Source organism: Dermacentor silvarum, chromosome 7 (assembly GCF_013339745.2).
Source record: "Dermacentor silvarum isolate Dsil-2018 chromosome 7, BIME_Dsil_1.4, whole genome shotgun sequence".
In the NCBI taxonomy this organism is placed as follows: Eukaryota; Metazoa; Arthropoda; class Arachnida; order Ixodida; family Ixodidae; genus Dermacentor; species Dermacentor silvarum.
The window spans coordinates 63,396,102-63,422,324 of record NC_051160.1 but is presented as its reverse complement, the minus strand read 5'-3'; the positions used below and the strand labels follow the sequence as shown (position 1 = coordinate 63,422,324).

Here is a 26,223-nt window from a genome sequence, read left to right as displayed (position 1 = left end):
ATGCCACCGCAGGTGACCGTGAACGGGCAGACGGTGACGTTCCCGCCACGTGACGGCTTCCCCCTGGACAAGGTCTTGTACTTCTCGCTCCACGGGGACTTCTTCACAGGCTCCGTGAACATCTTCAAGACACAATGGGTGAGCAGCTGCCACTCACTTATTTTACAACGTCAGCCGTTCTCGGAGCATTTGCAGCGAATGTCTGTCGCGCTCATGAAAGTGGCATATTTATCGTAGGAGGCACGTATACTACGCGGAAAAGCATAGACGACGGCAGGAGTCGTACCTGCCGATAACCGGCCGTGTCAGCAGCTGATAGTTGAGCAGTATACTGGTAAACAAAATATTGCTAATGAAGGCTACGGAAGGAAATAAGAATAAACAGGTGACAACTAGACACCGAAACAAAAGACCCACACCCCCAAAATGCTACAGCCAAACGTTTTTATTCTTGCGACTCTGTGACAACTTGATATTCCACAGACATCACCGTCAACAGAAATGATAATGCGCAGTGCAAGAAAACTGGAACAAAAGTGACAAACTACAAATCTGTCTTCTTCTGTGCACTCTACGCAAGTATTCAGATTTGTATCCTAATTATGACCTTGGCTCTGCGAAAGCCGGAATGAAAGTGAGATAAATCAAAGACTACAGAACTAACAACCGGGCTAGTTGGTAATGATTCATTACGACTAGTGGTAGTGCAATACGAGACCAGGTCAAAGATGTACACTAGGAAAGACAAGTGACGCCCGTCCTGTGTACTTGTCTTGTCTTGCGCTACCGTACTCGTAAATAATTAGAGGAAGCGCTTGATGAGAATGAGCATTGTTCCAATGTAGATTGTCAGCTGCAACTTAGCCGTGTCACCAAAGAGCGCAAGCGTAGAGTCGCCGAACCGAGCCTTGTCATTCGTGGTATAAATGACAAAAGTTTGCGACAAGCGTGTAACATAGCTTAAAGAGGACGCAGTAGCATTCATCGAGTGCGCAGAAATAAGTGAGCAATCGAGGCTCGCGAATAAGCAGGTAGAGGGACAGATGTCAAAGTACTGAAGATGGCGCATTGACGTTCAAGCGAGTGCGGCAAGGCTCACTCGAGAAGCCACATATTTACATGCACCAGTATTAATGCTTATATGAGGACAACGCGGGAGAACGCTTCGTGGAACATGTCGCTGCTGCTGTTACTGCTGCGGAAATAAGAGACTTCCCCCAGCGGATTTGTTTCAAGTACGGATTGCTGGAGAAAGATAAACATTCAAGTGTTCATCTACCCATGCACGTACCCACCTGCCACCGCTTTGAGAGATAAGTGGCTTGCACAAAGGATTTAGCTCTGATAGAGGTTTCAGGAAGAAAAAATCAATTTCAAAGTGCTCCTGTATCTACGTAATGTGTGTTCCTCCATTCGACACTCAAGTTTGACATCAAAGATCTAAGGGCAGTGAGGTAAGCCTTTCGACGGAAGAGCCTGCTGCGATTCCAGTAAAGCAGCGCGGTGGTTTCTTATCTTAGGGTTTCGATATCAGTCACTCTCAGCCTCTACCGGAACGCACTAGAGATCGAATGTTTTGGATCTACTACTAATAACAAACAGTGGAAAAACCATATCCTCAATTAGTTGTCCTGCTTTTTAGTAATAATTACTGAATGGAACCACTACTACCTTTTGGCTATGGGGAAAAAAGTGTATTTCCCTGAATGACCTTGACCCTGAAAGTGTACTTCCCCGAAAAGACAAGAAAAACTTACAATTAAAATTCGATCATAGATGAAGATAACTGCTTAAGTTGTCGGGCGGAGATGACCGGCATTTGTGAAAGTTAAGAGGGTTTTTGATCCGAGGAACATTACTGATAACGGGATCTGTTGTTTCAACTCGTACAACGTCCGCCTGCGTTGCTCAGTGACTATGGTGTAAAAGAATGCTTTAAAGTTAGATCCCGGCCTGTGGCGGTAATGTTACGTTTGAGGTGCAATGCAAGAACGCCCATGCACTAAATTTATGATATAAGGACATATGAAAGGCCACTGTAGTTTATATAGAAACTGTCTAGCTGTTCGCAAGTTGTTCAAAAAGCTAAAAATAGTTATGAAGTTGTCCATAGATTGAACCGCAGCACTGCATGACGCCATCCCCCAGGGCCTTTGTGTAGTTTTAGAACGTTAATGCGAGACAGCCAATCAGCCCGGTCCATAATACAGCGACTTAGGCGCGATAAAACTATCGTCCCAGAAGCTACGACCGACAGCTTGGCCAAAGCACATCACACGCGTGACGGCAACAGGCCACAAGAGCATCCAGCCGTCCCAATATGTCACTCACGTCTATCCCAGAAGCGATACATTTGGACATTTCTTGCGAGGGACCACAAAGAAATAAAGTGCGTTAGGCGAAATATTTCTTGCGTATATACCTCCTGCCGTCGCAGTGGCGTACAAAAACCAAGAAATGCACGGGGGTGACCTCATTCAGGGTTTCCGCTAGGATTAACGCTACGTGATAGAGACGTATACATTGCGTATCAGCAAAAGGTTCAATACAAACGATATTAAGCAAGAAGATAAGATCACGTTTAATATTTCTCCCAACCGGAATCCGGGCAGCGACCAGTAGCAAACACGAGTGCTTGCGCGGACTGCCCCATAGTCTCTTCAAATATTTTCATTCAACACTGTAAAACTTCGCTTGATTGAACCTAACGGGAACGCAAGATACCCCGTAACAATATATCATTGGCTCAGGTCAAAGTTCGTTTGAGAGAGGTGCGCCAGTAGTAGCTTGCTGTCATCAAGGAGTGCCAAAAGCATTGAATTCTACCAAAGATCCTATTTGAAACTAACACACGATATACAGGCTTTCCATTATGTTATAAAAAGTGTATCTTGCTATAATTTTTCATTACCTGACAGATTAACCAGGTATAGCATGTCAGAATGCTTACTCACGCAACTTCCAATGCAGCAAGGTTCACTGAGCAAAGTGAAGAGAAAGCTTTACCTCGGGGGTGCTCATCTAAATACTTGAGAACGGATAAATTGTTTTGCTCGACAATTAGTGCCGCGAATATGACGAGGTTTGTTACGCTTAAAAGAAAAAAAAATCTAGGGCCTGTTGGAAACAAAATTTTGATTTAGGCCGGCAATCTTGTAATAAATATAATTGAAAATCCCTAAGTTTCAAGTAGCAAGAATATCACGTTTACAACTGTGTACCTAAATTACCAATGAAAACTGATATCACAATTTTGTAAACTGCACCTAATAATACATCAAAACAGCACAAAGTTGACATGTTATACACTTCTCTCTAATATTTATACCAATAATATGTGCGTGGGACTTTTCCAAAATGATCGTAAACATTTTTAACAAATTGACCTAAGTTGTAATTTAATGTAACAAATTTGTCCGCTTTTGATGCTCTTACAGATGCAATTTACAGACTGCGATGTCTGTTTTCGGTGCAGAGTTACCGATTTGTAAACTTCGAGCTTCTGTGTTTTTTTTTTTTATGCATACCAATTTTTCGCATTTTTTCTTACAGAATCAACACTTCACTTGCTACAGTCACTAGAATTTAACTTTTTTTCTTTCAAATGCATAACATTTAATTCAAACTGGCCAAGAAGCTGTTTCATAAAAGCACGTCTTCATTTTACATGTATTTGACTAGGTGGCATCGGAGTTGACCCAAGCTGGAGGAAATGTGTTTTGCACTTTGAGGGGCATAATGCGCCAACGTCAATACTGTCTGTGAATGTCGTGCTGTGTGAAGATGCCGATCACTAGCCAGTTAGTTGCTCTAAAACGAAGCTTCCAGTGCCCGCTATTTGACAACTAGTTCCTATGGGCTGTAGCCTATACGAACTATAGCTGTTTTCATCGCGGAAACGGGAAGTCACGTTTCAATTGAATCTCATTTTAGAGTGGTTGTCAAGCAAACTTAAAGCCAATATGGCAGCCACCACGAAAGCCATGGCCATTAGTATGGTTGGCTAGAGTTTTCATATGTGCTGCATAAAGGTCCAGAAATAAGCCAGGAGCTGGCCAGTGTGATCTAGAAGCTTCGTATAGTTGAAATTTGCTGCCTTAAAATGGGTTCGATCGAAATTAACTTAAAAGTGCCGGCAGGGGACTTGCGGCGACAGATGTTACAAATTGTCTTTCCTCTAAAAACGCTCGTTAAAATCATGATGCTCGAGTGATATTTACCTGTGCTTCGTTTTGTTCCACTCTCTTCTGTGCCCCTCCCTGGTTAGCCGGAGCACTTGCACGTCACTATTGGTCACCAGATCTCCGCGGGCTACCACTTCACTATCGAAGGCAGCGTGGCACCAGATGCGGACAAGTACGTAATTCCTTCAGGAGTACGCCACATCACATAACATCGTTCTTTTCTTTCTTTTTTACAAGTTTAGTGCACTCAAAGCAATCTTACAACGGTGGCGAACGCTTGCAAACGCTTCTAAATAAACTACACCCCACTTCTGTGAAGTAAGTCAACAAGTAGATGCACTGGGTTAAACTGATTAAGGGGCACTCGTAAGAAAATCGCGAAAATCAAAGACGATTGGCGCCACCAGTCTTGGCTGTTTATAGGATTGAACGAGCTTTTATTTTACGTAAACCTCTTAGTTGCGGCTTGTACGTCGCACTAAATAGCATAATATATTACACTAGAAAATGCTGGGAAATGCAGCTGGCGGGCTCTTATTCGATATGCTTGTGGCAGGAATCATCCATGCTTTACCGTGACGCCTTCCGGTGCACACTGTTACCTGCCGCTGGCGCGGTTCCTGTACTGATCTGGTTCCCTGCTAGTGGCTCGATATACCTCCAGAGATCAGTGGGTAGTAGTTGTCCAAAGACCCTATTCAAAAGAGTTCGAGTGCTACAGAGGCTGAGTGGCCTTAAGGATGTCCCGTATTTAATGGTGGGCCGTTGAGTCCCAGAGACCCCTAGCATCAAGAACTAGTCCCTGATGTAGTTCAGCGTGGAAAATATACTTCATCTAACATTTACGGTTCCTTCATTGTGTTTAGATATTAGCGAAAAATGACGCTGCTTCGTCAACGCCTACTGGTCCTCATTTTAAATGAAGTGAGAATCCATTAATACGTCCATCTGAACGATGAAAGCCGGTGAAAAATAATGAAAAAAAAAGTCGCTGAAGTTTTTGGCAACGAATCAAATGCATAACGCGCCTGCTAGCCGCGTATATTGTGACGTCGCCGGCGTGATGTATCCGACTTCGCCGGACGATGCCTCGTACGCCGAAAACGCCACAATACAAATTGCCTGTGAATGATTCGTAACGGTTTTTCTCGTGGACTGCCAATAACGCCATGTGTTGTGAGAAGCATGTGGTTCTTCAGACTTCTCAATCATGGTCATCAGCTTATATTTATATTCACTGCAGGACGAAGGCCTCTCCCTGCAATCTCCAATTATCCCTGTCTTGCGCTAGCGTATTCCAACTTGCGCCTGCAAATTTCCTAACTTTATCATCCCACCTAGTTTTCTGCCGTCCTCGACTGCACTCGCCTTCTCTTGGCACCTATTCTGTGACTCTAATGGTCCACTGGTTATCCATCCTACGCATTACGTGGCCTGCCGAGCTCCATTTTTTTCCGCTTAATGTCAACTAGAATATCGGCTATACCCGTTGTTCTCTGATCCACACCGCTATCTTCCTGTCTCTTAACGTTAGGCCTAACATTTTTCGTTCCATCGCTCTTTGTGCGGTCCCTAACTTGTTCTCGAGCTTCTTTGTTAACCTCCAAGTTTCTGCCTCATATGTTAGCACCGGTAGAAGCAATGATTGTACACTTTTCTTTTCAACGACAGTGGTAAGCTCAATCATATTGGTGTGAAATATGCCCCCCTATTATTTCAAGACGACATTTGTGCCACCCAAGGCAGGTCATATGCATTGGGAAGCAGGCTCCAAAAATAGAGCGCAGAGGACTAACTTGAGCGTTACGCGATGCATGCACATTTCTAAAGTTTCGGGGAGAGCCATATTTATCTGCGGCAGAACGTCGACAAATTAAGTAATTCACATTGCTGACGCTAACATTTTGAAAATATAGTTTGTTCTTTGTTTTTCTCAATGTCGGTTATTTCTTGCGACACATTACGATCCTGCCAGAATAATTGGGCCAGAAAGGGTTAAAATTAAGTTCAGTACCAGCTCGCGACCTCAAGCACTTGCTGGGCCTGGACCCAAATTGCGAAGCAAAACTTTCGTTAGCCCTTCCACCCCTTTTTGTCATCGGCTGTCCACCAGAGGTAAATGCGCCAGTCCCCGAGGCAGTGTGCTTATAAGCAAAGTTAAGCCGATCACGGGGACAGTTTAATGAAAGGTGGGGACTTGGTGGGCCGATGCTGACACCATTTCACAATATGCGTTCTCGCAAAGGCTTTATAGTTGTTTGTAACGCGAGCCTATGATGGAGGTAGTGCAACGCCACAGTGCTCACACGTACCATAGTATTAACCAATCTAGCATTTAATAAAGTTTCCCCAGCAGCAAATCTCAGCAGGCTAACCAGGAAGCGATCGCTTGACTTTCATCCTTCGACGGTTTCTGCCAGATTTCCGCCCTTGCACACACACACACACACACTCACTCACTCACTCACTCACACACTCACTCACTCACTCACTCACTCACTCACTCACTCACTCACTCACTCACTCACTCACTCACTCACTCACTCACTCACTCACTCACTCACTCACTCACTCACTCACTCACTCACTCACTCACTCACTCACTCACTCACTCACTCACTCACTCACTCACTCACTCACTCACTCACTCACTCACTCACTCACTCACTCACTGATGGTTTGCATGGCGCAGGATGATGATGAACATCCTTCGGTCGCACGATGTGCACGACGACGTGCTGCTGGGTATCGTGGCACAGTTCACAGATACTAAGCAGCTGGTGCGGCGAACCAAGCAGGAGGGCGTCTGGCTCGAAGACCAGGTGGACCCGGACTTGCCGTTTGAGCCGGGCCAGCCGTTCACCGTCGACATCGCGGTGGCCGAACAAGACTTCCAGATGACCGTCAACGGCAAGCTGCTGCCACCATACAAGCACAAGGTGTTTTACGGCATCGGACACAACCTGTGTCTCGAGAAGAACGTAAAGTTCAAGAGCTTGCGAGTGTGCTCCATCAGCGTGAGTAGTCGAAAGGCGGCGATCTCACTCTTGTCTCAACTATTAAAAAATCACACTGTACGTAGAATACCATAAGAAAAAAACAGGAAAGTGTCAACCAAATGTCGACGCTAGAGAAGACAAGGTGCACGTAAATGCTTGTTCAAATGATGACGCAGGCGGCACGTTGCCGTTACGAATCATTCACAGGCAATTTGTATTGTGGCGTTTTCGGCGTACGAGGCATCGTCCGGCGAAGTCTGATACATTACGCCGGCGATGCCACAATATACGCGGCTAGCAGGCGCTTTTTAGAGCGCAGCTCTTAGGCGCCTGTTCCTGCGGCGAACGTCGGCGTTGGCGTAACCGAGCGAACGAACGCAGCGAAAAAGCGAACGCCACGGGGGATGAGAGGCGCGAGGAGGAAAGCGGAGAGGAGGGTGCAGTGGTACCATGAGGTGGAAAGCGGGGGAGTGTATGGCGAAAGCGTGAGAAAAAAAGCGTAGTGCGGCGACGACGGCTACGATGAGGCGTCAGAGTTGCGGGCGTCGTCTAGTAAGTCTGTCGGTGGCGGCTGCTGTGAATCGCGCCCACGCGTCACCCACGCGTGGGTGTCGCGATGTCCAGATTAGAGAGGAAGTCGCGCCACACTTCGCTCCGTTTGCAACGTGCCGCACGAGACAGATTGTCCGCGCAAGCCAATATATTGCGAAATGAAAACACGTATAGAGCAGCGCTCAAATTTCGAATAAGGGTGTATCGTAATCGTCGGTGAATTTTTCGTTTTGGCGAAGGCGCAAACTCAGCATGTCATCTCTTCAGTGCACCCAAACTCTAGGCCAGCATACTGCCGGCCAGCAAAGCTAGCGCGCTATGCACTGTGGTCTAGCGGCTTCGGTGTAATATTGGTGAGATATGGGCATATTCAATTCCCGCGCCGAACACCGCTGGTCACGCTGATTGCGCCAAACGCAAGACTGTAAGAGCGTCCACATTTTGCCGGCATATCGGAAATGCGCCATGCGTAGCACGCGTCCGCGCAACGCAGGAGTATAACTTTTCCTTCCTCACTCTGAGATAGCCGCATCGCGCTAAGGCGTCAAGGTCGGCCTTTGAGTAGACATCAGTGAGGCCGGCACGCCGCTTTCGCCTCCCCGTGCGCTCAAGAAGACAGTGCGCATGCGCACTCAGACGCAGTTATCCAAACTCTCTCGCTCTCGAACTCTAGTAGAGTGTATTAAGGTGTCTCAACGCGTACAACCTCCCTCGTCGTGCGCGGCAGCGTACGCGCAGTGAGGCACTTTCTCGCCCTCGGGCCCTCTACGCCGTTTTGACGAACGGCACGGCAGCGGCAGTTAAGTGAGATGGCACTGGCGGCGGCCTGGAAGAGGCCGACAGCGACATGTTTTTTTTATTATATCCTTAGTCGCTGGATATTGCTGCGTATTCTCGACACGACGCGGCATCATTTATTAGCATTGCCATGTTGATACGACCGTTTCTTCCTAGAAGTCGTTACAAGATACCCAGATTCCAGATACGCGAAATCCGTCTGAAGTCGGCTAAGCCTATTCCACGCTACTTAGAATGGGCTGTCTTAGCTCAGGAACGGTTCCTGAACCGTGCTTACAATGTAGAAGGCAGAACGGAACACAAGCCATTTGTTTGCACTATACACACGATCTATCAGTTGCGTTAAATAACGGCATGTGTACAGCAAGAATACATGTATGCTTTTTGGTTACCCTCAATATCGCCTCTACATGGATGAAGAAAGTGACGCAGAATAACATAAACTGTTCAATTAAACGGTCCAGTGGTACAGTACGTCTGAAAATTCCGATGGTAATTACATTTGAAACTTTTCAAGTACACGTTCTCTACAGGTACAGCACGCTATATAGATATTTACATAGATAGGCAGCCCCCGGAAAGTCCGTGAAGTACAGTGTCGTCCACTCTTGGGGTGAACACGGCTCAGCGTGGCCGCGCTCCGCGCAGCGCCAGTGCGTCGGCGTGGCCGCGCATCGAAGCGAAGGCGCGCAGGCGCACAGGGACCTAGGGGACGCGTCGTCTGCTACAGCGCTGTAACGCGCCGCTCTAACTTCTGCTGTGAAATACACTAAACGCAGGCGACCAAGCGCCCGAGGTGGCGTTGCGGCAAAGCGCGCTTCCCTAAATGGGGCATTTTCCGGCTGGTTTTGTCTGCAGCTTGTCGACAGCCTGCTTAGCCAATGTGCATAAACAATAACAAGCTTCTCAGCACATAAATGACTTAGCATTTTTTTGTACTAGGGCAAAAGAACAAAGAGTTGTATGCGCGTTCTTTAGTATACATGCTGGGGCCATTTTATTTTACTGCCAGCGCTGTTGGCGCAGTGCATCCGGAGAAACCTATCAGGCACGCTTTTCGTGATTCCAGTGATCACGTGATGAGCCTCGCACGCAGTTTAGCGCATCCGTTGATGCTATAACGAATTTTGTTAATTGACTCGAGAAAATGACCACCACCAGCCATAAACTTGACTGGAGGTTAGAGAGCGGTTGTTCAGTCGTGCATATATATTTTGTTCATGTTTGTTGACGATTCTACCATTAAGGAGGGCAAAAACAAAGAGTACTTCGACAGTAACTAACGAGTGACATCCGCCACTCTCTTATTGCCGTGTTAATGTCACTCGCAGGTGTGCGCGGATCGCTTTACGCGATGTAGGAAACTGCTCTGTCCGGTATAGCAACTGATTTAGCAGTAATTTTACGCCTCGTTTTCAGCTTCCTAGATCCAATGAAAACACAACTCATTTTTGTAAAAGAACTGAAAGTTGGGCGAGTTGGTAGCTATTCATCTTGAAACTGCAGCGCGCACACCAGAAACGAGGACAATAAGGCCAGGGTGACAGCGCCTGTCTGTCACCTTCGCCTTATTGTCCTCGTTTCTGGTGTGCGCGCTGCAGTTTCAAGATGAACAACTCATTTTTGTTGTCGTACCTTATGTAAGATCTCCGAAGCAGGTGCCGCTCCATTGTCTCATACCTGACGCGGGAAGTCGCATTCTCATATAGAGAGGAATCGTCGGTCAGTCCTTTGATTACATAGATAAACCCGGCGGATGTAAAATAAGTGGCGCGGACTTTTTTTTCTCTCTTTTTTTGTATCCTTGGTGTCAATGCACGCAGCATACGAATGTTGTCGCTGTCGATTTTGAATAGGTGGTTGGAGTGGAAAATCTATGATCACCGCGTCTGTTTTCTAGCTTACATTACGTCTTGCGGGGTAATTAAGTCGCTATTCGCGTCCAGTTCATTTCACTTTTTTCCTAGGAAAAGGTCATTTGCATATTCTCACTAAAATGTAATAATTTGTTAATTGTGGGGTATACGTCCCGAAGTGACACGTGGCCTCTGCGTTACGCCATAGAGGTGGTAACCGGAGAAATTTGGTGAGTATGATGAATTGATTTACCCTGTTTGTTTGTTTGTTTTTGAAGGGAGAAAGGGGGGGGGGGGAGGCTGAGTGTTTAAAACCTAAATATGTATACCGGCAAAGGAACGCTGGCCGCGGACAAGCCATGTTGTTGCCGTCATGGGGAAGCCGCCGGCCCGTGCGTCGGCGGAACGCGGCCACGATGGTTTAACCGGTGGTTACGACGCCGGCCCGGTGTCGTCTGCCGACCGTTTGCCGGTGTTCGGCAAACGGGATGGCCATTTGCGAAAGCCAATCTCGGCCCAACCCAGATGGCTGAGGTCGGGCCGTCTACTTTCTAACTGGCCATGGGCATCGGCCCAATCTATACCGCCGAGCTCATTTTTTGCTTACGCGATTTTTTGCTTTATTAGCTTACGATGCCGATACGCTGCTGCCAACGGCTGCTCAGCTAAGTGGCTGGTCGCTCAGAAGTGAACGATTCTGGGATGGTTCGTTAAAGCGAAAGACACCAGACGTGTTTCCATCGAAAGCATTTCTGTCGGCTTGACAGACCGACGACCGAAGGACTGACCAACGATTCCGCTAAATGAGAATGCGACTTCCGTGTCAGGTATGCGACAATGGACCGGCACCGCTACGGCGATCCCACATAAGGTATGACAACAAAAATGAGTTGTATTTTCATTGGATCTAGGAAGCTGAAAATGGGGCGTAAGACTACTGCCAAATCAGTTGCTATACCGGACAGAGCAGTTTCCTACATCGCGTAAAGCAATCTGCGCACACCTACGAGCGACATTAACACGGCAATAAGAGAGCAGCGGATGTCACTCCTTAGTTACTGTCGAAGTACTCTTTTTTGCCCTCCCTAATGGTAGAATTGATGACAAACATTATCAAAATATATATGCGCGACTGAACATCCACTCTCTAACTTTCAGTCAAATTTATGGCTGGTGTTGGTCATCTTCTCGAGTTAATTAACAAAATTTGTTATAGCAACAACGGATGCACGAAATTGCGTGCTAGGCTCATCACACGAATCACGAAAAGCGCGCCTGATCGGTTTCTCCTGATGCACTGCCCCAACAGCTCGGGCAGTAAAACGAAATGGCCCCAGCCTAATAAAGAGCACGCAGACAACTCTTTGTTCTTTTACCCTCGTACAAAAAAAAAAAAAAAAGTCGTTGATGTGCTGAGAAGCTTGTTACTGTTTATGCACATTGACTAAGCAGACTGTTCACAAGCTGTAGACAAAACCAGCCGGAAAATGCCCATTTAGTGATGCGCGCTTTCCCACGACGCCACCTCGGGATCTTGGACGCCGGCGTTTAGTGCATTTCACAGCTAACTTAGAGCGGCGCGCAAGAGCGCTTAGCAGACGACGCGAAGCACCTCCCCTAGGTCCCTGTGCGCCTGCGCCGCTTCGCTTCGATGCGCGGCCGCGCCGGACGCACTGGCGCTGCGCGGAGCGCGGCCACGCTGAGCCGTGTTCACCCCAGGAGTGGACGACCCTGTACCTTAGAAATGCTTAATCATTAAAAATTAGCTAGCGTCTAAGTGTCGTATCTTTAAATAAACATTAACTGCCGTCAATTGCTTGCCTCAGTGACTCTGGGTGTTTTCGTGGATTTCGGTATAAGTGTATCTTGTATATTAAAAAACACAATACTTCGTGTGATGCATAGAAACATACAGATACTGATACATGTCTTGCCGGATGTATCATGATACAGATAAAGGATACCCAAAAAGTATCTTAAGATAGTACCTAAAATACATCTATCGTCGATACTGCCCGCCTGCTCTCATGATCAGGGTCCCCAGTGAATAATTGGCGCAGATAAAGGTACTCTTGCACAAATTCTACAAGCTGACTGCCGATCATAAATCCTTGTTCTCTTGCCAGGATATTGAACATTACCAGCGTCTTCTGCATATTAATGTTCAACACTATTCTTAACGCTTTCTCGGCTATAAGGTACTCAGTCATACTTTGCAGTTCCTTCCAAGTGTTGCAGAATACAATCAAAGCGCCGGTTACTGTGATATACGCCGTATCCCCACTCCTAATCCTTCCAAGTCTAATAGCGTGAATGCTTCTTTGCATGCAGTGAATAACATTCGAGAGATTGTCACTTTGCCTGGCCCCTTTCTTGATTGGTATTTTTCCGCCTTTCTTGTTGAGAATTAAGCTGGTGTATATATATATATATATATATATATATATATATATATATCTGTGTGTGTGTGTGTGTGTGTGTGTGTGCGTGCGTGCGTGTGTGCGTGCGTGCGTGCGTGCGTGCGTGTGCGTGTGCGTGTGTGTGTGTGTGTGTGTGTGTGTGTGTGTGTGTGTGTGTGTGTGTGTGTGTGTGTGTGTGTGTGTGTGTGTGTGTGAATATCTTAGCGCGCGCGCGCACACACTAAGATATTCACGTATGCTTCCTGTACTCATTGATTACTCATTGCCTGATTACGCACTGACCCCTATTGTGAACTCCACGTTGCGGTCCTGCCGTACATTGCTCGCCTTCTTTCCTATGTTTCAGCATCCCAAGCATTGGGGCAACAAGCCGCCGAACTTTCAGAAGGCTGGACTCCTGTTTTTCAATGCGGTGAGCTCGTCTTCCCATGTCTTCGATTCCATTTTTTTTCTGCAATCATTATCTCACGCTTCAGGAGAATGGCGACTAGGGTAGGTTGGTAGAGCAACTGTCACAGCGCGATAACGCAGGTCCCAGCAAGGGGACACTTCGAGAAACACAGTGAAGGGACACATTGCACACAGTACGGAGACACTTGGTTCCCCTTACTCTGTCTCCCAGTGTTCTTGCGCTGTGCTTGTACTGCCTCCAAAACAGCACGCACCTATTTATTCGGTTTCAAGTCATAGAGGTACAAACATTGCAAGAATGCGAGCCCGAAAAGTTGGCTTGGCGTTCATTTCCAATGCAAAGCGGCCCAAAAGAACCTAACCTAACATTAGACGCAAAGAGAAGAAATTACCATTGCTTGTCCTGATCGTTCGCTGCTTCTTTCTTTCTTGTCTTCTTTTTTTCTCACTCGTTTCATGATAAAGCAACGGACAAAGCGAAACCGAGCTCGTCAGTTTGGTGGATATCATGAGAAGGGCACGAACATTACCCGAAAAATAGAAAATACTGGTCAGCATTAAGTGTACATGCTTAGTGAGACGATACAGCCAATATACCGGGTGTTTATATTTGAGTTTTACGGAATTTTTAGAAATCGCCAGTGGCAGGTAGCGTAATTATTATAATTGAGCTGGGTGATTCGATGAAGCGGACATTAGTACCATGCGAAATCGAAACACATATTCAACTAATTAACAAAACGTCACTATTTAACTTCTTAGTTAATTACTTTACGACACATATTGCAATTTACGAATTGTAGCCGGTGAGCTTGTCAGGCGTATCCACTTGGAATGAATTTCCAGAATGGCACCAGTTATGAGATATGCGCCATCTAACTCGCCGTAAAAAATGCACTGTTCTTCCACTTACTTTTTTACAAAAACGCTGTTTTATGCATTGAAGCACAAAAATAACTGGAACGCCCATGTATTTCGTCCCACGCTTTGGGATATATCTCGAAACTGGTGTCATCCTGGAAATTCATTTCAAGTGGATGCGTCTTGCAAACTCACCGGATACAATTCGTAAATTGTCATATGTGTCGTAAAGTAATTAACTAAGAAGTTGATTAGTGAATTTTTGTTAATTAGTTGAATATGTGTTTCTATTTCTAGTGCTACTAATGTGCGCCTCTTCGACTAACCCAGCTCAATGATAAGAATTATGCTACCTGCCACAGGCGATTTTTAAAGATTCCGTAAAACTTAAAAATGAACACAATGTACATTTCGCACGTCTGCGTCACGCGCTCCGAAATTTCAGGTCGTCACACTTGTCCCTGGGCCTCGATAGTTAGATCGTACTTGAAGACAAACATTCGTATTGTTTTCTTCAGTTCGCCATCGGAAATCACGGGTACTACTCGGATATTCGTAATTTACCTTTCAGCCACATTACAAACAGAATTCGAGGCTGTCTTTATCCCATTTCAAGATCAAATCGAGTCTAATTGCCTACGGCGTTCTTTTACAAGATGTCATGAAAACATAATTTCCTTATAGTAAGTGTTCATAGAAGTTTGACGCCTGCAAATAAAATTAAGTCCCGACAACACAATCACTGGATGCACGAATGACAATTTCACAGTGATGTACGCTATATGTCTGGGTAATTTTTAAAGCTGACGCTCACCATGGATAAACGGTTTGATAATATGAACAATTTTCTTCTCGGTAAAATTTGGAAATAGGCGTATAGTAGGACCCACTTTGACTAAATTCAAGTCACGCCCTTTAAAGCAGTAAGAGAAGCAGTGCAGGTTGAATTAATAAACAACTCGAAACATTCCGTCTCCCTGTGCGTGATGTTATCCGAATAAGTGCTTTGTTAAAATACTTGGAACGCACTTCGTGTTGGTGTCTTGTTCTGCCATTCTGTCGCGTTGTTTCTCGTAACCATCTGCTTAGCGCAACATTCACTGGGTGATCTGAATACACCGATTTACGCTAACATTTGTAGCAAGAGTACACTTTCCACGTCCAGTTCGAGGGCTTGTAAGTACGAACTATATTTTTTCCCGTGCAGTAGCACGGATGTCACATTCGGATATTACGCTTCGGGGAGCAAATGGCATTTTTCATTGGCCAGCGTGGCACGTTTGCAAAAAACGTCGTGCATCATCTCACGCTTCCCCGCCGCAGAAATCTCCGGTCAGCTCGCCCATCCAGCTCGAGCCTGGGAACTGCTTTTACGTGCAAGGAACGCCGCCGCCGCCTTGCACTGAGTGAGTATAAGCGCCTCGTTTTTAAAGCTTATTTTAATATATTTTGCTTTGTGTTTCATAGCTTGCTGGTCTTCTCGCATGTATCTACATGTTCATTATTTCCCGAGGGTTCCGTGCAGTCTTTGACATTGGGACTCTCGACTGTACACTATCGTGACCCATTTACCGTATGTTAACGAATCATAGACTGAAATTGAAGCTGTAGCTTTCGTTGCAAACCCTCACTGCATTTGATGACTGTGGCTGCTGCAGCGGAACAACTCACACAGAACGTTTTGGAGGCGCTTAACCTTCGCCTTTAAGAGTAGAACGCGATAGCCTTAAAGGGTCCCTGACTGCTTCTCAGGCTTCCCAGCAACTGCAGCTTATGCAACCGTAATCTTTACCGTGAAACGCTTGCGACGAACTCTATGCACGAATGCGAGCTTTCTGCTTCTTTTTTTCTTTTCCCCGCACGGCCAGCGCCGCCGCTGCCATGGATGTGCGGAGGTGGGCGCCATCGGGTGGTGCTGCAAGGAACCGGACGGCACACGCAGCGTGCGCCGCTCTTTGATTGGCAGAAATGCACCGGGCGCCACGCTGTGATTGGTAGACAATTTTCAGTCACGGTCAACGCCGGCGACCCGCGTAACGGAGCCCTTAAAGCTATCGTTCTAAAAATTAATAAATTACGTGATTGATGTTTGAATCAAACCTTGGTCCCCCAGCACAAGAACCCAATGTCCTAACTATTAGGCCACAATCATACGCACACTACTCCTGGCGCGTCCATTGCGTTACGTCAGCAGGCTATAATATGCGTGTGCAAAAACGTGCGCACGAGAGCGCGTGAACACGCATCAGCTTCCATCGGGCCACAGACACGGGGCCACACGAATAGTAGTGAACCCTATAAAACTGCCTTTAGGGTCGTGCTTCTCACAGCAAACACCTTGTTTACGTCTTCATTCGACAAAATTTTTTAAAATATCAATCGTGCTCGTGATACCACTGCGTTGACGTGTCACAGTGTGCCTTCGCATTAACTGCCGTTTGCATTTCGTCATACCTTGCGAACAGTGTAGTGCATAAACATAAACATTGCATGAGATCAAAGCGACCTGTGCGGTGCATGAACATTCCATGAGAATACGTGTTCTATACGATGTCAATAAATACAGTTGTACGGATAGAATTTAGCTTTGTAGCATTTACTAGCTTCGCGAGCATAGATTTCAAACATGTGCGGACAATCTGCATATTCTTTTTTTTTCCTTTTCTGTCGACAGTTTTACCGCGGTTTCCACTTGACAGACAGAAACGGTTTGGAATTGCCCTAAATTTGATCTGAAGTGAAGGCGCGAAAACGACGACGGACGAAGAGAGAGCACACGCACACACAGGGCGCCACTTCCAACAATGTTTAATCAGAAAAAACGCCACTAATTTATACAGGGAGCGCAATCACAGTTTCTCAGTGCGCATTCGCGTTCAGGTAAAGTAGTTCTTTGCGTGATAGAGATATTGAGGCAACGCTTACGCACTTATCACCTGCCTCAATGATCCTTTTGGCCTCAATTATTAAACGAACCCATTTGTCACGGCTTCTGGCAACCACAGCGCAGGCATAGAAGTCTGGCTTACATTTGCAGTCTCTACAATGAATTGCCAGGTGGCCCTCTCTCCCAATGTTGACTTTATTATTGTGCTGCCTCAGCCTGTCATTCAGGCACTGCTCGGTTTGGCCCACGTACTTTCTACCGCAATCTAAAGGAATTTCGTAAACTACTCCTGCCTGACAATCTTGCGGAAACTACCCCTGCCTTGCGGAAAAAGGGTTGGTCATTCTACAGAGCTTGGAAAGCTTGCACGGGGCAGAAAACACGACATTTACGTTAGCTCACTTGGCAATCTTTTTCAAATTGTGCGACATGCGGTGTATGTAAGGTATGACGGCTACCTTTTCTTTTTCGCGAGGTGACTTCTGGTCCAGTTGGCGTGTTCGGGACTTCTTCAGGATTGTTTTCGCTACGGAAACTAGACCAGGCTGCGGGTAGCCTGCCTCTTCCAGTCGGTCGATCTGCTTAAGAAAACTCGCCGCAGCTCGATGTGGACAGGGCTTCTTAAAAACATTCAGCAGGCACAGGTTAGCAATGATTCATTTAACTAGCTTTGAGTGAGAAGAACTAAAAGGCAGCAGAGGTTTACTAGCCCGAGGTTCATACTGCCAACAGACCTGGTTACTTGCTAAAAACAATCGAAGATCTAAAAACCTCATGGAGGAATCTACCGAAAGTTCGTGGGTCACTTCTATGGGAGATAGTCTGCCTGAAGGTTGTCAATGTTTGACTAACGACCAAGTCGGCGTCAGTGAAATTCTTATCTACGAAAATTAGGAAGTCGTCAACGAATCTAAAAACTTTGACTCTAGCTCTAGACAGCTAGACATAGTTCTGCCAGCGCGAGCTAAGAATAAGTCGCTCAAAATCGGAGCTAAACACGAACCTATGCAAACGCCGCTCTTTTGCAAGTACAAACGTGTTTTCTGCCCCGTGCAAGCTTTCCAAGCTCTGTAGAATGACCAACCCTTTTTTCCGCAAGGCACCGGCCTGTGTCACAAAACACGACAACAAATACGTAGATTGTCAGGCAGGAGTAGTTTACGAAATTCCTTTAGATTGCGGTAGAAAGTACGTGGGCCAAACCGAGCAGTGCCTGAATGACAGGCTGAGGCAGCACAATAACAAAGTCAACATTGGGAGAGAGGGCCACCTGGCAATTCATTGTAGAGACTGCAAATGTAAGCCAGACTTCTACGCCTGCGCTGTGGTTGCCAGAAGCCGTGACAAATGGGTTCGTTTAATAATTGAGGCCAAAAGGATCATTGAGGCAGGTGATAAGTGCGTAAGTGTTGCCTCAATATCTCTATCACGCAAAGAACTACTTTACCTGAACGCGAATGCGCACTGAGAAACTGTGATTGCGCTCCCTGTATAAATTAGTGGCGCTTTTTTTCTGATTAAACATTGTTGGAAGTGGCGCCCTGTGTGTGCGTGTGCTCTCTCTTCGTCCGTCGTCGTTTTCGCGCCTTCACTTCAGATCATGCTCAACCAACACGCCCAACTATCCATCCTAATGCCCTAAATTTGCTCGCGCTGGCCTCATTGGTGCAGCCTAGATCGTCGTGGGCCTTTTTTCGAGAGCTTTCGAAGCTCGCTCATATCCGAGTGCCACTAGTAGGCATACATAGTGAATGAAGATCTACTCTAGAAGCGCTCGTACTGGCTTCGGTGCCGCTTCTGGAACTGGAGCCAGCTTCGCGGCGGACGCAATTCTCAAACAGTTTCACGTTATCTTGCTCGCCCGCCTAATTCATCAATATGGTTATTTTAAATAGACAAAGAGGAGCCCTAACAACTATTCGAACAGTGTTCGAGCGGGATGCAGTGCTACACTGTAATAACTGGTGGAAACCCTCGCCAAGGTACAATTTGAGAACATTGTAATTGTTATGTTCAACTTTGTTTTGAATCTGGTGATTTATTGACGCTCGCAAATGCACTCGCACGCCCATTTGAAAGCATCACTATGATGATTGCCCATAAGCGAACAGAAATACTCAGAGCTGCTCGAAAAGTTCTTGCGCAGGCCTTGTTGGCGCAGCTGGAGCTAGAGCGAGAGCTCTTTTTCAGCCATTTCAGCCACTTCTGCTATGCATGTGCTCGTGTTCGGCCAGAGTCCTTGCACGCATCTTTAGAGAACTCGTTAATTTTTCTTGATCGTTCATTTCAAAAGTACCATTAAAGTTGCGATGAGAGGCAGGGGCTTGAAACTCGACATGCGTCAGAGTTTTGAGGATGCGAAGCGGGCATGCCTCTATTGTGTTTGTTACCCGTGTTTTCTGCTGCGTACCTACGCATGTGGAGAGGCTCAGGCAGCAAACAAGCCATGTTCACTGTTGGACTCCGACGACAAAGTATGACGGGATGCGACAGTGATGAAAAGTTGCCACCGTCATCCTCGGGACAACTTTGTAACCAAATGTCGCTTTGCTACGCTGAATAGGAATGGATATAGTGCCACTTTGCTCGATCGGCCGAGTAAGGAGAGCCGGTCCTAGATATAGTGCAATGCTAAAATGAGCTGACCCCCGAGATGGCGTTATGGAAAGGTGGGCCGATCCCGGAGGCAGTGTAATCTGTGGTTGCGTCGATCACGTGGATCGCGTGGTAAGGATTTCCGCGTCTTTCTGATTTGCCGGGCCGGTACGTAATCTCTACGCTGTAAAATGCGTTGCAGAAAACGATGCTTTAGAGCATTAATACACCGCTGCACGATAGCTTCGCTTCACACAGATTCCAAGATGTGCGTTGGATTTGTATTATATTTAAACCGAGTGTAAACGGTTGAGCTGGCGGATGCGTGAACAGCGTTGACTGGCTTACAATTTATGGCGGAGTTTAGATACACCGGGATGGAGCAGTAACGAGTGAAATCGCATTTCAGTAGACGCGAAATGTGTCTCTGTGTGAAAAAAAGAATGACGGATCATACGCGTATGTGCGAATCGGTGATCGGTGATAGGATAGGAATAAACTTTATTTGTCCAACGGTTATGGCTGTTGGTGCCCGGGGCTAGGCTGCCAGGGGTCCATCGCCGGAGAAAAATCTTCCAAGATCCTCGGCAATAACCCTGGCCCGCTGAAGCATTCTTTTATCTTGGGAATGTTAAAGCAAACGTTATGCGAACAAAACGCTGATGACTCAAATTTGTTGCGCAATGGGACGCACATGGAATACAATTTTATGTAACCGTAACGCTAAAGACGCAAAGGCAGCGCGATATTTATATAACTGTAACATGATCACGCAAATGTGGCACAGCGATGCAAGTGTTTCAGTGTAGGGGCTGGGCCGGTATCAACGCGACACGAATGCAAATTGTCGCACGTGTACACTCTTGTTTTGTACTGCACCCAACTTCCACGACTCATAAGGCAGTTCACACATCGTCAGTAATGTCCACGTTCATAATCAGCGATGCGATTTCAACTAGGCTATTTCACATGATTTACACGGGCGTCGTGTCACGACTTTAGGAGATGGACCGAATGAACTCGTGCTACGCACCTTGAGCTCGAGTCTGTTCTTGTTGATAGTGTTGCTGGGTAGTGAGAAGTGGTGCCATTCGTTGAGAAATGCGAAACCTTAACAAGAAACGTTCATCGTTTCGATCCATCTCGCTTCTCTCTTCTAAATACGAAAGTCACGCTTCTCGCTGCTCATGGCCGCCAAGCGTCGTTATTCCGCTTAGTGTTTACGAGCCAGCAAATGTTCACTTACTGCGCCATGTTTCTCCGCGTAACGAAGATGTTCCGCTCGACGCCATCTTTCGGGCCTCCAAACTTAGCGCATGCACCGATCTCATTTCGCTCACTCCGCTTCTTCCTGCACATTCGGCTGCTTTTCCTGCTGACTTCTTCATTTCTTGCCCCTTGTTGTGCTTGTCTGTGCGGGCATATATCCGGCAGCCCGGTGCCCGAATTGCCCGGTATAGCCTACGTGCTCGGTAAGCTCGAGCTCTCCGTTCGGATACAGGTCCAGTGGCACGTATCCGGTGGCGCAAGTTGTCTATTCGAGCACATATCGAGCGGTACATACTGGCAGGGGCCCAAGCAGCTGTCCGATCGGCAAGATAGCAGCAAGCTTGCGCCCGTTAATTGGGGGGGGGGGGGGGGGGGGAGGTGAAGGCAATGATAGCATCGCTGCGAAACATGCCAAACACACACACACACACACGCACACGCACGCACGCACGCACCAGCCTCTGCTCGCTGTCCGCGAAATCGCATTTGCTCCAAACTCTTATCGTCGAGTGCCAGGCCCTTAACTTTGCTCTAAGACCTTTCTACAAAAGCTTACGCCGTGCGCGCAGAACTCTCACCACTGCGTGCTGCTGCACAGGTTCAAGATTGCACTGTCGAAGGCCGCCGACGAGACCGCCGAAGCGCTGCTCCTGGTGCACGTCCTGCTTCAGAAGGGCCTGGTGTTCGTCTACGACGGCACCGACGCAAACAAGGGCGCAGGCTACCAGCTGAAGGTCAAGGCCAACCGGCTCTTCTCGTGCAGAGTGGACGCGCTCGCCGACAGCTTCAAGGTAGTCAGCGACCGCTTTTAAAGGACAACTGCAACGACATTTCGGACTGCGTATAGAAAAAAGAACTACTTTCTGACATGTACTGCAGATGTAGAGCAGCCCCCGTGCAAACTATTTCAAATTATTTCGTATGAAATACGAGTGTATGCGTCATGAAAAACACCCCTGTACTAACCTGTACTAACCATATTGGAAATGATGGTTAGTAGACGGATTTGACTAAACTTCGTCCTTCTAGCTTGAAACGGCATTGCTTTTTTTTTGCAAGTGTATCATTTTAAACAAAGTATTGAGTTAATAAACGCAACAATTCGCAATGGTTACACGTGCGCTTAGACAAATCTTCGTCGATGTGTTAAGGAAGCTATGAGGGAATGAAAGTTCAGAAAGATAAAGCGTGATAGATAACGATTCAATAAAGATTAAAGCTGCAAGCACTATGATTAGACTAAATCTATGTGCTAACCATCACTGCCATGGTAGCATGCAACCCGCTAAATTTAGCGGCAGATGAATACCAAGTTTCAATAGCCTGACATTGTGTAGGACTCTCCGGCAGGTACCAGTCTTGACTACGCAGTTAAAACGTTGCTTTATAAGTGAACTCCATTCCGGAAAGCACAATGAAGCTACGCACACGAGCTCGACTTACGAATAGTGTTTCTTGTAATTGAACGAAGAAAGGTCAAGTACATGAAGTAGACAACGGCACTAAATGTGTTTGTTGTTCTTTTTTTGGCAAACTCGGGTGTCGAAATCGTGACACTGGAAGTTTTCTGTACATTCCCGCAGCAGAAATACATCGTTTCAAAATGCTGCAGTGGTCACTACATGACACAGGTGATGCAGATGACGCAGGTGATTCTCAAACGTTTAGCCCTTGCGGACACCTAGAATGCCTGCAAGTTGTTTAGGGACACGTTAACTTCAGTGCAACATGCGAGAAGACATGCGCATTGTGTTGTCTTTGTCTGTGATCTATGCTGCGCTGAAGATAAGAGTTGTACAAATCGCGCCAACTCCCCGATAAAGTTTAGCACTCGTTAAGAGATTCCATTTAGTACAGTGCTTGTTCCGCTAAATTATTCCAGACAGATGCATAATCTAAATTGACAAGTAGTCCTATCCTCTTATGTTTCACGTGTGGGGATTAACTTTTAGTTTATGTTACGCTCAGATTTATACAAGCAATACAGGCTCGTCTGATTACTGTTCTGGTTACATTTCCCTTTCACGGGATTTCGCTTTACTGGCACCCGACGTACCGTTATCTGTGAGAGAAAGCAAATTGGCACAGTGCCAAGTCCGCTGTCTTAAGATATCCCAAAGAACACTGGATCTTTTTCATTATCCGTCTGCGACAGTCTCTAACTCCCTGAGGCGGTGCTATCAGCCAATGAGTGTTGCGTATGCATCGTATCGGACAGTCCTGGACGCAACACTCCAATTCCTAGTAGATACAGCGTTCGACCACTGGCGCCACGCTGCGCCGCTCGCGCGTACCGCGTTTCTAGGTGGTTTCTTTCGCCGAGGGCGCTCGAACGCAATCATATGGTTCGCATGAATGCAACCCTCGGAGGCGCGGCTGTATGGCTGAGTGGTTACGGCGCTCGCTTCGAGATCACGCGTACGCTGGTTGAAATCCCGCCCTCGCTAGAGTTTCTTTTTCTTAATATCACGCTTTTCCTTTTTTTTCCCCTCTCTGTTTGCCAGCGCGGTCGCTTGAACCCCGGTGCCACGGCGGCAGCCGTGGTGCCGGGCGCCGACGCGAAGCGGCGGTCGTTGGGGTGTTGCGGAGCGCAGCGTAGCAACATCCCAAATAAAAAAATACTGCTCCAGCCAGGTAGACTGCTCCCTCCCTGATAGTGAGATTATATTTGGATCATCAAAACAGTGATGCGTTTATAATACCACCGATCCAAACAGCAGGCTAGTCACCACCAGCCTAGCGTTTTCTCCGTCAACGCCTCCTCCGTTCCAACGGCGGCGGCTACAAACATGGTACGCGCGAGCGGCGCAGCGTGGCGCCAGCGGTCGAGCGCTGTATCTACTAGCAATTGGAAATACGCGTCCTGGACAGTCCGAGACGACAAATCGAAGAGGCCTACTGTCGCTACTGGATGCCGACGCATCCTGTGCTATTCACGCGAAACCTCCTGGAAGTATCCCCGAAAGTGATGGTCATAGAATACCACCCCAATGTTCACACAACTGGCTTCATTGAATACTGTAGAGGCCGCAATTCCGGTTCAAAATTAGCTCTGCTTCCTGCGTCAAATTTTTAACATAAGAAACCGGCTAATCTTAAGCGGAACTGGAACACATCTTTAAGCAAAAATCTCGCAAGTGGTACCTAGGATTTTTGTTACGCAGGTATGACTTGACTACTGATCGACTTTGTCTGCATTTATTACGCGTACGCTAAAGCGAATAATGAGAACTCTTAATACTGGAAGCATGCTAAATTATTCCTGTCTCTCTATGAAGTTCACATTAAGGGCATGTGCGAATACTTCTGTGCTGCAGCTGATATTTTAAACAATTGCTTAAAGAAAACAGAAGTTCACAGGAAACTGTACTTTCGGTGGAGCGCGGAAATCTATCGGCTGCTTAACAAATTCTTTGTGTGGATGCATCGACTGCGTCCTTAGGAACGTGTTCTCAGCGTTTATTTTTGTTTTTGGCCAGGTCTGGGTGAACACCTTATCTGCCGACTCGAACGCCGACCCCTTCGAGGTCAAGCACAGGTACCCCCTCAACGAAGCCGGCTTTCTCAACACCTTCGGCCTGATCAAGAACGTCACGGGTCTGAAGGCGACGGATGACATATTGAGTTGATTGGCTAGTCTCGCGATCCAGTCAATGACAGGCGCCATAAACCGGCGATCGCAGTTGTATCGCCTCCTGGGCCCGTTTTCGGTCACCTGTCATGATGGCCTGTCTCCTTTAATAAGGCTAATGATTGGCTCTTTGTCGCCAGCGATCACCTGCTGCCGGATCGGAGCATGCAGCTAAGTGCCGCTTGACGGTGACCGAGGCAGCGAAGACGCTGCGCGAAGAAAAAAAAGCAATGAAAATCAAAAAGTGATTGGCTCTGATGTCCTTGCGCTGAAAAGGATTGGAGAAAAAAAAAAGCCTTTCCATTGGTAGTCGGACTTATTAGTGAATAAAATTTTTTGTCGTTCTGACTGCTCGGAAATAAGCGATGGTTGTCTACTCGAAGAACCCATTAAAAATTGAAGGACGTTTAAGCTTCGCCTTAATAATGAATGCGATAGCATTCAAAGATCCCTGAATGCTTGTCAGGCTTCCCGGCAACTGCAGCTGTTTTCTCCACCTTCGCCTCTGCGCGCCGCTGTTGGTATGGAAGAAATGCTGGAAAAGGGAGTTTGTGTTTGAGTTTCCTCGTTACAGAATTACGTATTTTCGTACATTCAAATTACAATCCGACGCTATTATGTCTGTAGGTTGCGGTTAAGTCGTACTTCACCATTTTGCTGACGAATTTTACGTCGAGAAACTCACTTTTGTTCCCTAACGCTTTGCGCCACGCGGAGGAGCTGTTTAATCGAAGAGCCAAAATCATCCACGGTTCGGGATGATTTTCTCCGTCACCGACACCGGCACGCCCACGCCGACACCGACGCCGACGCTGGATTTTCAGCAACACGGGGTCCTTGCGTTAAAACACAACGCGTCGACGAGAGTTAGACGGGCCCCTCTGTGACTAACGTTACGATCGCGTAAACGTGATAGTCGTGTGGCACAAATCACCTTAAAATAAGAGAGGATAAAACGCCGCTAGGAAACATGAAAATGAACTAAGAAGGCATTTAAGATGGTTACACCGATCCACACAGTCAACACTACGAAGCGATACTGGGTTATTAAATAACAAGAGCAGTAGTGTAGGGCTGCGGAACAAATTGAACCAAATAAGGGAGAGGTAAACCCTTATTCTGGATTCATTCTCGAAGGTACAGCTCGGGGATTAAACTGGCGTTTTTAGAATGCAACACTCATTGAAATTGTTCTGCTACGGCCAGACCTCGTATACCCGCGCCACTGCCCTTAGTAACAAAAGCTCGTCATGCACTGACCCAGTGCGGATGGTTATGCAAGCATTGTGACGCGCGCGCAACTGACCTGTGGGCCGGTTATGCAGACTTCCTCTTCAAAAGAAAAAAAAATGCCAAATTTTGACAGTGTAAAGTTCAGATAGCACTGGTGTGAGATAATGGGAACCTTTGTACTGGTTTATTTGAGTAATCCCAAACAAAAAGATGGATTAAATACCCGGATGACTGAGCTAACGGTAGAAACAAGCAGTCAACCCCCAGAGCCCAACGTATTTTTGTTACCATGAGCTCGATACCTCCAATTTCCTGTTTAACCGTAGGAAACGTAAACAAAAGACCCTGGTATCGTTTTTGATACGCTGTAGCATGTTTTCATTTGTGTATAGTTAAGGAAACCAATTACTAATTATTTCATTACTCTACTAATTTCTTAAATAATTACTAATTATTCATTGCTCAACTCATTTTCTTACTCAAGTAACATTTATATTATGGGTATACGAATTCACTCTCCATGGCCA

The 26,223-nt window shown here is 46.7% G+C and overlaps 1 protein-coding gene across 1 annotated transcript; it reads left to right on the top strand.

Annotated features, from left to right (window-relative positions):
* On the top strand, positions 1-24,853 carry LOC119458914 (galectin-9-like). Its single transcript, XM_037720772.2, has 7 exons — positions 1-138; positions 4,268-4,356; positions 6,877-7,201; positions 13,156-13,221; positions 15,405-15,487; positions 21,431-21,623; positions 24,312-24,853. The coding sequence occupies exons 1-7, from the start codon at positions 1-3 to the stop codon at positions 24,459-24,461; spliced, it is 1,044 nt and encodes a 347-aa protein (XP_037576700.1). The 3' UTR covers positions 24,462-24,853.
* Positions 24,854-26,223: the final 1,370 nt, after the last annotated feature.

Bases quoted from the DNA above. Each gene is read 5' to 3' on its own strand.
- LOC119458914 (XM_037720772.2), top strand. From the start codon at position 1: ATGCCACCGCAGGTGACCGTGAACGGGCAGACGGTGACGTTCCCGCCA. The intron at 139-4,267 runs GTGAGCAGCTGC...CTCCCTGGTTAG, and splicing joins ACATCTTCAAGACACAATGG to CCGGAGCACTTGCACGTCAC. The intron at 7,202-13,155 runs GTGAGTAGTCGA...CCTATGTTTCAG, and splicing joins TGCGAGTGTGCTCCATCAGC to CATCCCAAGCATTGGGGCAA.